This window comes from Cetorhinus maximus, chromosome 17 (assembly GCF_964194155.1).
Source record: "Cetorhinus maximus chromosome 17, sCetMax3.hap1.1, whole genome shotgun sequence".
NCBI lineage: Eukaryota > Metazoa > Chordata > Chondrichthyes > Lamniformes > Cetorhinidae > Cetorhinus > Cetorhinus maximus.
In genome coordinates, this window is record NC_135895.1 from 98651679 (window position 1) to 98668859 (window position 17181).

A 17181-nucleotide genomic window follows, 5' to 3' on the forward strand; every position below is an offset into this window, starting at 1 on the left:
CCAGGATTTAAATCTATAACTCATGAGAAGAAGTCCTTGAAATTATTTTTGTCAGCAAAGAAGAAAATTGAGTGAGGACATGATCCAGATCTTCTAAAATAAAGTGAGGAATGTAGATGTAATGAAGAGATTATTTAGCTTAGCTGTGTTTGTATAAATAGAGGACACAGGCATAACATTGATCAGCCTCAACTGAAACCCGAGATTAGAAAACATTTCCTTCCTCAGTGAGTAGTAGATATATTGAGCTAATTCCTAAAACAAAAGTGTGCTTAATTTTATACCAATCAACCATTTTAAAGGAGATTAATGAAGAGCTGATTCAGAATGAGATTGAAAATTATAAGGATAAGCATAGTCACAGATGATTAAATATCCTATCAGAGTTGTATGGCACCATGAAAATTCTATGTCAGGTAAACCAGTCAAAGAAAAAGCATCATTTATACAGCACCTTATCACATCACTCAGCCACCTCATGCTCAAGTTATGAGATTCTTGCTTTATAGGCAAATGTAGCAGCCATTTTGTACACAGCAAGATCACACAATTAAGTCAATAACCAATTCCTCTTTTTCTTGTGGCGTTGGATGAGGGAGGAATGCCATCAGGGAACTGAGAGATATCCTTGCTCTTCTTTAAGTAACGACACGAGATCTTTTACATCCACCTGAACCACCAGAACAAGCTGACAGAGTGTCGGTTTCAACCGTTCCCCCTTCTGATGGATGGTAGCACTGCCAATCAGACTGAATAATGTAGATTGTTACGTTAGATCAATATCCTGGAGGTTTTGCTTGATTACCTTGGGAAGGGAGTGAAACCAGCAACAAAAAAAAAACTTCATACTGCTTCATGTTGTTTGAGGTTGTGGTTATTCGTCATTTAAAAAAAAAGTTGAAAGGAGTCTCTAAACCCTGCAGATTGCACATGGTCTTTTAATAGGACTTGGCTTGATGGTCATTTCTCACTGCATCCCTTTTAACATTCTGCTTCACATTGCAGGTATAGGTGTTGCTTGTAAATGTAAGATAAACGGCAACTTCTTTTTAGAAGATAGACTGAGTTGAATGTATTTGATTAAAGTGTACCCTATAGTTAAAAAAAAAATACATTACATTAGCATGACACTGGTCGCTGATTCCGTGAGAATACGCCCTGGGTGAAGTTTAATTTAGAAGAATCCCCAGGAATGACATGCACCACAAAAAACAATACAGTTTATATATAAAAAAACTGTTTGACCTCAGATTCGGTTTCCTAAGGGGACTGTTAAATTTAAGCCTAAGCTAGCTTTAAACTTCCCCTCTTTGTCAACCATTTAACAGCTGGTGCTCTCTGATTCTGGCATTAATTGCAGCTCAGTTACAGTAAATAAAGTGTGTCATGACCACTATGCATTCAGTGTTGCCACATTCATTCCATTTCCAGTATGTGTCCCATTCTTCTTTTAATTGTACTTACTGCACGTGTTTATGTCCCAACATAAAAATTAACCTGTAATGGCACAGTAATTTCTAGCACAGGAATATGTGTGAGTTCTACAGTAGGGAAAATGAAAGCCAACGTGTTAAAACATTTCTAAAACCTTCAGGACAATGCACAAAGGTTTTGACGTAAAACCTTTGCCAGTGAACCGATATTTTGTGAAGTGGTGTGCAGTTTGCTGTGTTTATTTGGAACTTTAATTACATGGTTACATTATGTCCCAAATTGATATTTTTTATGTCGGCATATTTTAAAGAAAAATCTAATAATTAAGTTTTGAAATCAGGACCATTGAATCATAGGGCGTACTGAATAAACCAGGTAAAAATGCCAAGCTCTCTGAAGTAATGTTAATTTGATATGATTCAAAGTTTTCAGGATTTGACCAAGTTTTCACATTACAGGCCTTTATGTATGCTTAGTAGTTTTCCAATTCTTGGATTGAAAAATTAAAATATTTGGTTCCAAGTGGCCAAGAATTATATTAACTGAATATCTTTTTTTTTAATCACAGATAAGCATATTTTCATGTATATCTGCGAAAAATATCAGGAAAGTGAGTCCTCATCAAAATATGTGGAGAATTTGATATTTAATGTTTTGCTTACATGTGAAGCACTTAAAAGCACTGCTTAGGCAGGACTGTCATTGCAGAAAAAAATCCATACTTTGGAGACACAATATAAAGTACGTTCATTGACCACAGAAAAAGTCTTTATTTTCTTCTAACACTAGTTATAAGTAAAATTAATCAGTTATTGGTGCTGCTTTCTTTGGTTCAAACCTAGAATGCTGTAATTTATATACTTTTACCACAGACTAGAACAATTTAAAAGACTTGCAGACTTGTTCAAAACACAGGAGGTTGTTTGTTTTATTGTAACCTTAGTTAATAATTAAATCCATACTTCAGGTTTCAAATATGTCCTCTTTGTGATTGTCTCATTATACCTGGTGTCGCACACACCATATTTGTTTTGAAATTCTTTTCATCTGACTCCTGTGACATTGTGTCACTCTAGCCCTGGAAAATAATTCCAGTGGTACAGGTAGATGAATCTGACATAGTTGAGAACTAACAGCATTTCAGACACTTTTTTTCCTATGGAAGGCTATAGATCAGGAAAGGGAATATGCCAGAGTTGGGTGGGTGACAGGGGAATAACATCCCTTTCTCCTCCATCGACAGGGGTAATAACTCCTGGCTCTCTGGGGAGAAATTGAAAAAGCAATAGCCATGAGCTGTGAAGCAATGCCTGTAGGAGAATTGAAAGTTAATGCTCTTCTTTATTTTTTGTCAGGAGTTGCATCTCAGTGTCATGGTTTCTAAACTATACGTAAATGTTATGCTCGCTTTGAAAATCCTGTTCATGTTCTACGTGACACTTTTTGAAGAAGGTGAGTGCAAAGTGAACCTGGAGTGTCTTGGAAAAATAAACCTCACTGTAGGTTTTCTCAGTCAAAAAGGACAAGGCCCTGTCACATCAGTCAGGACAGGAGGGGGTCAGGGCAGCGCCTGTTGATGAGTGAGGGAAAAAGAAGTGAATTCATTCTGCTCCAGGCACTTTGTCAAGTGCCAGTGGCTTACTGTTGAAAACCAGTCACCCATCACTGTGTTACTGCCATGGGGGTCAATTCCTATGTATAAATCATGGACCTGCATGGGTTTTGAAACTTATTGCAGTTACCAAGTAAATGAAAATAAGGAAAATGTTTCTGCCTTGATTGGTAGCACTCAAAATATCTTCCCACATGTTGCTGCTTAATAAAATGTATGGCTGTATTGATTCATAGGATCAAGTCATTAAAATGTGTAGTTTTGTTTATTGGAATGAAGCAATTAAATGGTTCACTTATGCCAGAAATAACCTTTTCTGATGAAAAACTATTGATTTTTTGCCACAGCTTTATAAGTGACAATGTTTTTGATTACTACTGACAAACCTCCTTAGAGTGTTAATTAAAAATGTACCAGATGAGCAGGTGCAGGAGATCATTAAGGAATGTGAGTACTACAGACCCACAATACATTTTTTTAACTTTACATAATGAATAGGGCACCAGAGGAAACAACGACTTCATCAGCAAAATTATCATCTTCACAACTTAAATATCATTAATTCCTTTACCTTTGGTTACAAAGCAACTTGTCTTTAAGTTATCATTTAATTCACGTTATTGTGTCATATAGATTTAGTTGCATAAAATGCTCTTTAAATATGTAAAGACATTTTCAGTCTGTTTCCTGTTTCTTATTTAATGATTTGCCATGGTTGTAAGAAGGTTTGAAGATTAGTACATAAAAATTACAATGAGTGCTGTTGAAGGCATGAACTAGAATTTAAAAATTACAATAATTATATAGTTTTTCTTTTCATGTCCCTTGTGCTTCCTTGTTAACCTATAAAATTTAGAAACTATTTCACTTTGAGCCAGAGAAATATAAGACTCATAAGTACAGTACTGAATAAACAGTTTCATTAATATTGTGCCACAGATCCCAGATTGTAGGATCCATGGTTGTAAAATTCTTTTACAAAATCTAGTACAGTCTAATTTAATATAACGCAATATTTATTAGGCTAATTTTCTGAAAAACTTTATTAATTTGTTGAACAATGTTATTTGCAAAGCGTTACCTTTAATTGCTTACTTTGCAGTGCCTATGAGTCACAGACACAAGGGGCTGAATTTTCGTGGAGATTCAGAGGCAGAACTGGAGGCAGGCATGTTGGCAATTGCTTGCTATCAGCTGCCATCCTGGTCCACCACCGTGGTCCCACCTTCATGTTATTTTGAGGGAGGGGATGTGACAGCTACCTGCCTAACAGTGATGGGTAAGCCAATTAGGCAAATTCAATTGTCCATTTAGGGCTCTAATCAAAAGCCGTCTGGAATTGTCCTTTCAGCATGCAGGCCCCCATTGAGGTGAATGGGTGCGGGACCATTGATGCCTCGTTCAGTTTAAAACCCGCTATCCACCCCCCCAACCCACAATAGCCACGATTGCCAGAGGGAGAAAGCTGTGACCACATGCCATCTAGTGGAGGGGAAGCCTGAGCTATAGTCTGGCAGCTGTGGCCACTTCTTATTTTTAAACTTTGAAAACTCTTCACAGGGCACCTCCATCTTGAGGGTGCCCTGCTGTTCTCCAACCTACATCGGCAGCACCCACCTGTGACCCTGGGGCTGCCGATCTTCCAGAGCTGAACAGCCTCCTGTTGGCCCTCCAGACTTGGGAGCCCATCGGCTGTCCTTACTTGTATGGGGGCTCCATGAGTCGAATCACTTAATTGGCTGCCTCTTCCAAAATCTCCCTCTGGGTCCAGCCGTCAGTATTTGTGGGTCCTAGACCTGCCTTTTCAATCCTACAGACACAGACACAGGCAGATAGACAGACACACACTTACTGCTGTTTGAGCTTTTTTCTTTGCGGGGTAAAGGAAGGGAATGTCTACCTCTTGGTGACCAATCACAGGATAGCATTGGTGGCTGTAGAGAAACCACGATGCAGACATGCAAGAGGAGTAAAATGCGATGATTAAATATCTTGTAATGGAAAAACTAAGAAGACAAACATTCAAAACATTGTGTCAATATTAAATCAGTGGTGATTTTAGGAAGTTCATGCTAAGTGGCTATGGGGAAAGAGGGAAGAAGATGTGGAAATTCTTAATATTAGATCAAAAGTGCAAGTAATAGCAACTACAAAATTAAATAGCAGCTGATTAAAGGCTCCAGAATTTCAGAGGACTCTTGATTTCATGGTTCATGTTAATATTTTAAAGGTAATGGTTAGTTCATGGGAAGATTATTGTTGTAAAGGTAAGGCAATTAAAATGCTGGGCTTTAAAGATTGCCAGAACATTTTTAAAAGTGGCAGTTCAGAAGGTTATCCACATTTGTTTAATTAAGTCAGAAGAGACAGAGCTATAAGTGCAGTTCAGGGATGTTTTTGTTTTGGGAGTTAGCACTAAATTATTTTGAAATCATTCAGTGAACCCTGAAAGGTTATAAAACTCATTTACTTCATCTGATCAAAACTGAAATTTTAAATGTGGGATAACTAACTTAAAGGTTGGTTTGAGGATAGCCCAGAGCAGGCTATGTTGCCACGGAGAGGGGTGGAGCTTAGAAAGGCTCTCTGGTTTCAATTTATCTGGGTTTGCTGGGAGAGGTTTTTAGTTACAGTTTAGACCTAGTGTGGTTTGCAGCCAGAATAAATGACAGTTAGACAGACCTGCACTGTAAGCAGAGTAAAGCACTAACTTCATCATTTACCACATGAAAGACAGATGTGGCTTAATCTCAGCTTGAATTTTGTTAGGAACAGAAGCTTGAAGATTGCCTAGTTTGAAGCTAGAGGGAGAATCTACAGTAGGTTTCGATGTCTTATTGCAAAAGAAAATAACCAGCAGATTAGCTTGGAAGTATTGTAAAAGTAACCAGAAAAAGGGACTGAGGCTTTCACAGTCAAGAGATGGTAAATGAAATTTTTACCTCTGAGTATAGCTGGAGCTGAGGAGAATTATCCAGAGGACTGTGGCATATTTGCGAACATACTTACCTACAGAAGTAAATAACTTTAATATTGATGTGCCTTATAAGAGAATTCTTGGGGGAAGTAAGAAACAAACCTGAGTGCATAAACAATATTGTTAAGTTAACAGTGCTTGTTTTGCTTTGTTAAAAAAGAAAGTGAAATCTTGTGGCGTAGTTCTATTATTTAAAACGAGGTATTCAGATTTCTTTTTGAATGTTAAAGGTCCCTAATCTGATGGTAACAATAGTTGGCAATTTTTGTTGCAGTGGGCATGGATAATTTTAAGTACAGGACAACAGAAGCCTCTAAAAGAACAGCAACTTCACAATTTTCTCCCTTTATAGAGTATTACTTTTCCACAAGACCTGTTACAACATCCAACCTGACAGCAAACTGCAGCGCTGTTTCTATGTGCTGCTGATAGTTAAGATTGCACTGATTCTACAGAACCATTGCATTATACAGTACAATGTGCATGTGCTGGCTCTTTGAAAAAGCTATCCAATTGGTTCTGCTCTCCTCCTCTCTTTTTATAACCCTGCAATTTTTTTTTCATTTTCGTGTATTTATCTAATTTCTTTTTGAAGGTATTGAATCTGCTTCCACCACCCATCAGGCAGTGAATTTCAAATCTTATCAACTCTGTGCATAAAAGAAATTCTTCTCTTGCCTCTGGTTCTTTTGTCAATTGTCTTAAATCTGTATCCTCTGGTTACCAACCAATGGAAACTGTGTCTTAATATCTCCTCTGTCAAAACCTCTTATAATTTTGAATATCTCTGTTGAATCTCCCTTTAACATCCTATCCTCTAAGGAGGCCAATCTCAGCTTCTCTACTCCCTCTCCACCCAATTGAAGCCCTTTATCCCTGGTACCATTCCAGTAAATCTCTGCACCCTCACCAACGTTTGTATCTATTGTGAGCAGAAATACAATGTAAATTGCCATGATGTAAAATGACTACCCCCTATTTCCATTTTTTTAGATCAATTTTGAACTGCACCAGTCCAGATCAGGCCCGTGGAAACAGCCTGAATGCCTATCCTTATTGTTTGCTTTATCCCCTGTACATTGAGTCTATGGATTGGGAAGAAAATTGACATCATGGAGAAGTGACTTGTAAACATCAAATTGTATCAAACTAATTTTTGACCAATAGGCTTGAATTAAATTTGATCTTTGCTGCACAGGAGATTTTTAACCAATCATTTAAACTGGCTCTTTAGCCTGAAGTTCTATCTCTGACATGGCTTTGGATTGATGTTTAGCCTTTCTGGGCTGCACATTCCTCATAGAGGAGTGCAAGGTCTGATTTGGGTGTTCGCCTTCAATGCACATTTTCTACTTACAAAGCTTGAAAGGCTAAACATATCATTAAATCAGTACCAGATTGATTATGCAGGAGTGAATCTGAAACAAAATTGTTATGTAACCTTGCCTAATTGTGCCATCTGGAATCATACTGGCTGAAAAATTATAGCTATTTGGAAATTGGCTTCAAGCCAGCGTGATCACAGAGGTACTGTATTATAAACGCTTTTGAGGACTCAATCCAGGGTCTCCCACCCAGTCTTTTTCTTGTGGTACAGCAAAACATCACATAATCTCTCTTTGCCCTCTCTCGACCCAGCAACAACGTTACCAATTTTGGTTGGACCTATTCCTGGAGCAATCATACGGTTTTCCGCCTCTAACTGTTCTACCCTTTTTTACCATCTCCAATACATATAACTAATAAACAAAAGTGCTCAACGAAAGTTAAAAAAGAACAGAATTGTTTTTTGATGGGCCTCTGACTTTTTCTGGGAACAGTAACCTGGAGATTAATCTTTAATTCCCAGGGACTCCAGGACAATCCTGGGAGTGTTGGCAGCCCTACCCCAGTATGAAACGTAATACAGAGGACAAAAGTAAAGTTGCAGTGGCATGCATTGTAATCCTCCTGTGAAAAATAATGTAAATGGGGACTGCACCAATTGATTTTCTTATCTCAGAGTGAACTAGAACACTTCTAGCCTGAGTATGAAATAAGCAGAGCTCGTAAGTCTAATGAAGCTGGTGAAGAACAATTGGCCAAAATGGTACAAAACTAAATTAAGTTAGTAATCAAGATCCTCTTGTCTAAATCTGGTGGGTGCACAGCTCTATTATGAAGCTTTAAGTGTAGCAATGTGTTTGTGCAGTTACCAGAAAATGCTTGCCTTCCGCAGGTAATGCCATAAAATCTTTCTTGTCAGATCTCTGTGCTGCAGAGACAGAAGAACATCAGACAACAATTGTGCAGCCTCTTTCATGTGGCTCGTTTGTTCGATGGGTTTCTTGTCAAACATACACAACTCTGATTCTCCCAGGAATAGCCCTTCTCTTTATTCTGTAGTACATATTGAAAAATCATTCCTGTCAGCTGACACTCAACCAGCTGCTCGCAAGAACTTTGGCATAGTTTTCATAACCTATAAAGCACTACAGCAGAACACCGGTCCGATAAAATGCCTGAGGAATTTGGAGGGCTGCCACAGAGGATGCAGACAACCCTGTTGCAATTTGACAGAAATTTCCACAAAATGCTGAAAACCTAAGCACGCGGTCCCAGGAGCAGGCTGTGGGCAGTTTACTTGAACTAAACATATATCAACTGTCACACGTTGACAGTCAGTGTTGACCAAACACAATGGAACATCCAGATGGCTTAAACAAAGTGCACAAGATGTGAACTGTTATTTCCAGCTGGTTACATCAACTTCCAGTGTTACGTCTAGTTTATTTTGTGCTACAAATAAATGGCTTGAGGATGCCAAGTACGCAGGTTCCAGGTACTGCTTCCTTCACAGCTCTCAGTCTCAGTTTTCAACTTCCCAACATTTAAATGCTGCAAATAGAAAAAAAAAAGTGAGTTCCTGGTATTAATTCGGAGATATTATGAACTCATTCTGTCCCTCAAGTTGGAGGATTAAATAACCTGTTTTTTCCCTAAAAAAAAATTTGTTTTTATCAAAGTCAAAATATTAATTATCTTCACACCCAAGTCAATGGAGTAGATTATAATTTAAATAATTATTAGATGAATTAAAAGAGGGCATATGCTATCTTTGTGACAGAATTATATTAACTGAGCGTCCCAGCATTATACATACCATTCTGCTAGAAACAATCTGAAGATTTAAGAAAATGCAGTTCTGCTTTGATTCTGAGTTTATAGGTGCAATTGTTCAGTCCAAATCCATCTAATGATTTGTGTGTGAACATAAGAGTGGAGGCAAGATGAAATTTGGGACTATTGCCTCCCAGATTTGAATAGATACTTACTGTTTAGGATCACCCATGATGAATAGTTGAAAAGGAGAGGTACCAGAAGATAAATATCATCCCTGGAACAGGACCTCGTCATGAACACATACTATTAGAAGGGAAGGGGGAGTAAATTTCAAAATTAATTTAAATAATGCACCCCTCACTGTGACTTAGTTCATGCATAATGTAAATACGGTACATCATGAGGTAATGGGCAACATAGTCTTGCTGAAGAAGTCAATCCAAAGTTCCCGGCTTAATTTGAGCTATTTCATCTCTCATTTAAAATGTTGGTCTTTTGTGTCTCTGATCGTGTAACACATGGAGTGAAGCTGGGATAGAACTGGACTGTGAGGTCCCCCATATATGAACAGACTAGGATCACATATGATGAATGGCTGTTAAGGGGAGGTACCAGAAGGCGACTGACATCGCTGGAACTGCACATCAACGTGAACCCATGCTTTCAAATCACCTCTAACCTCAAAAAGCACGGCTGATGTTTTTGCTGCGGTCCTGAATTGTTAAATAAAATTGCAGTAACCTTTTGCTTTGACTAATTTCTCTTATTTTTCCCCTTCTTCCTCTTCATTAGGACAGCTGTCAACCCCCAGCCTGCCACGAGGACCTGATGAGGAGCTGTCGTGCTGTTCTCAGAGCCCAGTGGCCTCCATTAAGGTACAATCAGAGCACTTAACTCACTGTGCAGGCTTTCCATTCACTTGCTAAGCTTGTAAAACCACAGCCTTGTTTTATATTAGTAGCTAGTTCATTCTGAGATCATCTATATTAGATAAACATGTCAAGATGCAGGCTTAACCTTTGCAGCACTGGGTATATTTAAAAAAAAAACATTTTATTTCCTTTAGGTTCAATCAGCATTGTGTGCATAGCACAAATCATCCCATAAACATGCATATATATATATATATATATATATATGTAGAAACATATATAATACATTTACATACATAAACACATGCATGAATTGGGGCTGAAAATCCACAAGTGCCAGGATATACCTGCATTTGACCTCCAAAGCTGACCTTGTAGACTCCCTCAACCTGAGGTCAACATCACTATAAGCACTGGAACAGTTCTGAATTTTTGGATCATTTTGTTTTTAAAAAAAATAATTGATAAGTAGCTACAGTTGAGTGGCGTCTTTACCAAGGATGATGTTGTCCGGGTCATGATGAAAAAGGAGATGGTTCAGACACTTGAAGGGCTGAAAAGTGATGAGGAGGAGGTATTGGATGGGCTGCCTGTACTTAAAGTTGATAAGTCATCAGGACTGGATGAGATGTATCCAAGGATACTGAAGAAAGTGAGTGTGGAAATTGCAGATGCACTGGCCTTAATTTTCCAGTCTTCTTTAGATTCGGGATGGAGACAGAACACTGGAGAATTGCAAATGTTACACCCTTTATGCAGGTTGATTAAGGAAAGCCAGTATGTATTTGTCAAGGGAAAAGCATGTTTAACTAACTTGCTTGAGTTTTTTGATGAGGTAACAGAGAGGATTGATGAGGGTAAAGCTGTTGATGCGGGGTAAATGGACTTCCAAAAGGCATTTGATAAAGTGCCACACAACAGACGTTTGAGCAAAGTTATAGCTCATGGAATGAAAGAGACAGCAGCGACATGGATATGAAATTGGCTGAGTGACAGGAAACAGAGGGTAGTGGTGAACAGTTGAATTTTGGACTGAAGAAAGGTTTTATAGTGGAGTTTCCCAGGGCTCGATGTTAGGACACCTCCTCTACCTGATATATATATATTAATGACCTAGACCTTGGTGTACAGGGCACAATGTCAAAATCTGGGGAAGATACGAAACTCGGAAGTATTGTGAACCATGAGGAGGATAGTGTAAAGCTTAAACGTAGGCAGATTGGGTGGACAAGTGGCAGATAAAATTTAATGCAGAGAAGTGTGAAGTGATCTATTTTGATCGGAAGAACGCGGAAACAATATAAAATAGAGTACAATTCTAAAGGGGGCGCAGGAATAGAGGGACCAGTTAGTAAAGCATACAGCATCTTGGGTTTTATAAATAGGGGCATAAATAGGGGTACAAAAGCAAGGAAGTGATGTTAAACATGTATAAAACATTGGTTTGGCCTCAGCTGGAGTATTGCGTCTAGTTCTGGGTACTGTACCTTCGGAAGGATGTGAAGGTATTAGAGGGGTTGCAGAGAAGTTTCATGAGGAACTTCATTTACATAGAAAAATTGGAGAAGTAGGAACTATTCTCCATGAAGAAGAGAAGGTTGAGAGGAGATTTGATAAAGGTATTCAAAATCATGAGGGGTCTGGACAGAGTAGATAGTGAGAAACTGTCCCCACTGGTGGAAGGATCGAAAACCAGAGGGCACAGATTTAAGGTAATTGGCAAAAGAAGCAATGATGACATGAGGAAAACCTTTTTCACGCATCAAATGATTAGAACCTGGAATGAACTGCCTGAGTAGGTGGTGGAGTTGGGGGTCAATTAAGGCTCTCGAACGGGAATTGGATCATTATCAGAAAAGGCAAAATTTGCAGGGCTGTGGGGAAGAGGCAGGGGAGTTGCACTAGGTGAATTGCTCATTCAGAGGGCCAGCACAGACATGATGGGCTGAATGGCATCCTGTGCTGTAACAATTCTCCGATTCTATGATAAAATGTCACTGTGTTGCACACTTATGCCTGGCCACAAGTGACTGAGCAATTTGCATATTAAGAACAGTGCACGTCACTGTTATTTTTGCACCAAATTCAGAGCCAATGTTTACAGGCGACTGCCAGCGTAGTACTTTGTTCAACTAAATATAGTCTGACTTGTCAGAGAATAAGATGGACAATTCCCATCCAGACTTCCTTTCCCTATCCCTGTTTCACTTATAAATGGAACAAGCATGTGCACAAACACACACTGTTACACACAGTCATTCGCACGTTCACTCACATGTTCTCACTCTCTCACTTTCTGGATGGCTTCTGTTCATGAATCATAGCATCAGTGTGCTATGATGGAAGACCACGGGAAACTGAAGCAAGAACCTTAACCCCACTACACGATCAAGTCCTTCAAGATTCCATTACCACTATATCAAATGGTTATTAACAGCCTCAAAATTATATCCTCTGTGTTTTATGTACTGTGTTTTTCCTTAAGTTATATTCAGTGAGGAACCATGACTGCAGAGCATTTTACTGTGAATTGTTTTACATATTCTTTTCATTCATTCTTTTGAGGCTTCAACCTTTTGGAAATAATTGCTGCAGGAGTCAGTGCTGCACTTACACGTGCTGTAAGCTGTTTGTATTGGCTTATTAAACCTGGATATCCCTCACAATTTGTATTGTACAAATTAGCAGTGCTAAAAAGATTAGAGGTTCCCAGGGAAAAAGTGATTTCAGTTCTGTTCAATTTGGGCGTTATGATGAATGAAGGTTTCTGTAAGGATGCTCACTATCAGATGTGTGGAATTGCCTGTTGGCAATATATGACAACTGATTGGATGTCGGTGACTTATGAGTGGAGGCATTGATTACATCATTGCAGTACACTCCGATTTATGACTGACAGCCAGTAATACAGACCAGAGCAAATATTAAAGTATGAACCCATTTTTAAATTCAAAACGGATGGATTGAAATCTCTTCCATAACTCTGTCACTTTGTGAGCATTCCTTTAGTAGGAAGGGCAAACAGAATTTGAAACTCTGTGTGGAACTTTTTGGAAGTTGAAATGTTTCTTTAATCGCTAGTAGATGTTCTATGGTGTTGCTTATGAACAGACCAGAACCTGGTGTAAGATTTTTAATGTTTACTGCTCCAGCCTTAATGCAATCACAGTTCACCCATCATTGAATGTACTGAAACAAACTATCAATTACTGATTTGATTTATGCCAATATAAAAATGTACAGTTATAGTGGTAGAACTCAACAGCACAAAAGAAGGCCATTTAACCCAGGTGTCTCTGTGAACTCTTTGCTATTGCCACCCAAAACTAGTCCCCCTACCCTGCTCTCACCTCCCTTGACCTGTATCTTCCATTGCTGTAATAATTATAAAAACCTATTTACCAGCTTTGCCATCACTCAATTAAGAATAAGTGCCTTTTCTGCCCAAAACCTGTGGCCCTCATTTGGTTATATTTTGAAAGGCATAGCACTTTTGTCCTACCTTCCATTGTCAGGGCCACAAATGTGGCCAGGGCATTGTAACGCCAGGTCACCTTTGGTGGATTTATAATCTTTGCTTAATTTGCCAGTAATGTTGTTTATTTGTATTTCTCAACTCCCTCAAAAAGGTTCCTTTTTTCCTCAGTTGTTTAAATGATTGTATTTTTTTCCCCCTCATGTAGTTCTTGGAGAAGTATTGCCTTTGAAAAACCCTTGCTTTGTCACTTGGTTCAGTTGGTAGCACTCTTGCCCCGGAATCAGAAGGTTGTGGGTTCAACTCCCACTCCAGGGACTTGAGCACAAATTTTCACCTCATATTCCAGTGCAGCACTGAGGGAGAGCCGCATTGTTGGAGGTGCTGTCTTTGGGATGAGACGTTAAAAAAGATAACGTCTGCCCTTTGGAATGGCATAAAATATCCCATGGCACTATTTTGAAAAATAGCAGGGGAATTAGCATTGGTGTCCTGAACAATATTCATCCCTCAATCAACATCACTAAAAAACAGGGAGCTTCCTGTAAGCAAATTGGCGGTTGCACTTGCTATATTACAACAGTGACTATAAAAAAAAACACTTTGTTGGTTAATGTCAAGTGCTTTGGGACATCCTGAGGTTTTGCTATTTCAAAACATGTTTTTTCAGGGGGGATGAAGGAAATTTTATGCACATGTGAATCCTCAGTGAGCACTGCCTGAGCAGGTGGATATCTAATCGATAATCTGGCTGACTCGTTTGAGATCAACATCAATACACCTCAAACATCCCTCTCCGATCCTGCGCAAACATGCACTTTTGTCCCATTGTTGTTGTTTGTCATAGTCGAGTAAGATGGTTATAAGTGCAGAAAAACAACAATTCCCATATTATGTGTCTCACTAGAACTGCCCAGTCCTATTCTACTTAGTCATCATGACTTGTGGGTTCTTGTGGATCAGAGGAAAACTACAACCCCCACAATGCATTTCTCCCATGTGCGCATACGCGCACACACACACACACACACACACACACAAACTGTGCACACACACGCATACACACACAAACCGCGCATACACACAGTAAAATTTGGTTTCATAGCACCTGTATTTTTGGTGGTACCAGCGTTATTTTGCTTGCAAAATGGCATCTGCATCCCTTGCGCACATTGCTGTTGCAGGCCATTCAGACCCCAGCCTTGGCTAGGGTATTAGTGTAGTGCTGATTTGACACCCCTGCTGCCACTTTCAATGTCGATGATCTAGCTAGGTAGAATAGGACTGGGCTCTTTCCTAAGTGTTCAGCAGCCGGAAGGACCTCTCACTAAAACTATTTAAATGGATCATCAACTATTTTCAGGTTAGTTCCTGACTGATTTCCACTGGCTGTTGCTACATTTGTAGAAGTGTTTGGTGGTTTGTACTGTTATTTAAAGTTGCTAAAATCTACAAGGAGTGGTGTGGTACGTGACGAAGAACTTGATCCTGTTGTCAGGGATTTTTTACAAACCACTTGCCCCCAGATATGAGTACAGTAGTTTGCATCCTTCTTGGATTACGGCATTACAGGAAGAATGAGCAGAGGCAACACAGAGCAGGATAAACCTATGGAAGTGGGAGGAGGAGGAAGAGGAGAAAAGCTCTCGGCAGGAGGGTATACCTGCCCAGGGTGGTCAGGGAGCAATTCTGCTACCTCAACCTCAGAGAGGAACAGTGCATCAAACATCTCTCATTCACTAAGGAGGTCCTCATTCAAATCTACCACCTGCTACAGCCACAGCTGCAACCACAGAGCAACACAAGGATGGCATTGCCAGTAGTTGTGAAAGTGACTGTGGTGATGAATTTCCACGCATTTTGGATCCTTTAATAGGCTGGAACAAGGGATATTTGCAACATCTTACAGTTATCTCCCTTGACACTGTGAATTTAGGGCTGGGTGCGGCCCTCACCCTGGATTTTCAGCCTAACAGCCAGTTGTCCGATTAAAAAGGAAAATGAAAAGGCAATTTGATTGGCAAGCTTTAGAGTAAAGCAGTTATTCACGTCAATCCCAGCTTTGGCCTTGGGTGTGTTTGGCAATTTGAAGGTCTTATAACTGAAGTATGACCCACTATGAGGTATAATGTGTCTGAAAACATTGTTTCATTTGTGATGCCCCTTGAATTGGGCCATGCAATGAACATGGCAAGATTTTTAATTGCATAGATGTAGTTTTAATAGTTGAGAGTTGCAGTTTATGTTTATGTTATGATAAAGAAGATACAAACTACTCTAGCTCTAGTGTGGGTTTCAGTAAGCGCGTGTATCATCGTCTATCAAAAGTAGACAGCAATGTCAATAAGTCTTTTCTTTATGAATTCACTGCTGCTGAGTCAGCTCAGCACATTTCTGTTAGTAGGATTTTAATCAAGAACAAACATCCAGTTCCAGTGTAAATGCATAGCTATACACATTAATGATGCATTATTTATAATGCACAGCTCAGAAGATCAGGGGCCCAATTTTCCCCTTTTGTGCTGGGAATAACCACAATTTACATACAAACCAATCTGTAAAACTAGCAAAGGCTCAGCAATAGCTTCAAAAGAAAGCTTGACACAGACTCAAAAGAATGTTGATTTGCAGTTACTTTGGAGGAATAGTGAGGCACTGAATTGTACCACCTTGCTGCAAGTACAGCAAATATTTTGTCACTTGTACAGCTATTAATCCTGGCAGAAATTAGAAGGATTTTGCCCCAATCCTTGCAGAGACATTGTGGATAAGTACTGGAATTCTCTGCTGTTCCATCTGATTGTTATGTGGTTTTAAAATTGGTTATGTGGTTTTCACAGTGGATAAGAAAGCATTCTTCTCTCCTCTCCTCCCAGTTCAGACGCACTTCTGTTCTCCCCCACCCTCCCACCCCCAACACTCAATTCTTGTTTGTCTCATCGTTCCAGCTCCTACTGGCACTCCCCTCGTGCTTTGGACTCACATGGAAATCCGCTCCCCTCACAATTCAGACTCTCACTCCCACTGTTCACTCTGACACTCTTCACTCTCACTCCCACTGTTCACTCTGACACTCTTCACTCTCACTCCCACTGTTCACTCTGACACTCTTCACTCTCACTCCCACTGTACACTCTGACACTCTTCACTCTCACTCACATAGTCCACACTGACAATCTTCACTCACTCTCCCAGTCCACACAAACACTCTTCACTCTCACAGTTCACACTGACACTCTTCACTCTCACTGTCACTGTTCACACTGATACTCTTCACTCTCACAGTTCACATTGACACTATTCACTCTCACTTCACACTGTCACTCTTCACTCTCACAGATCACATTGACACTCTTCACTCTCGCTGTTCACACTGTAATTCTTCACTCTCACTCCCAATATTCACATTGTCACTCTTCACTCTCACAGTCCACACTGACATTCTTCACTGTCACTCTCACAGTTCACACTGTCTCTCTTCACTCACCCTCACACAGTTCACACCGACACTTCTCACTCTCACAGTTCACATTGACCCTATCCACTCACAGTTCACACCCACACTTCTCACTCTCACAGTTCACACCGACACTTCTCACCCTCACAGTTCACACTGTCTCTCTTCACTCACCCTCAAACAGTTCACACTGACACTTCTCACTCTCACAGTTCACACTGTCTCTCTTCACGCACCCTCAAACAGTTCACA

At 39.7% G+C, this 17181-nt stretch overlaps 1 protein-coding gene across 1 annotated transcript in view; it reads left to right on the plus strand.

Moving 5' to 3' along the window:
- The window catches only part of LOC144692711 (adhesion G protein-coupled receptor D2), a 290395-nt gene that overhangs the window by 179956 nt on the left and 93258 nt on the right, over positions 1-17181 (plus strand). Inside the window, exon 21 of the mRNA XM_078561799.1 lies at positions 9918-10000. Within this exon, the coding sequence (XP_078417925.1) occupies positions 9918-10000 (83 nt within the window). The remainder of the gene's footprint in view (positions 1-9917; positions 10001-17181) is intronic.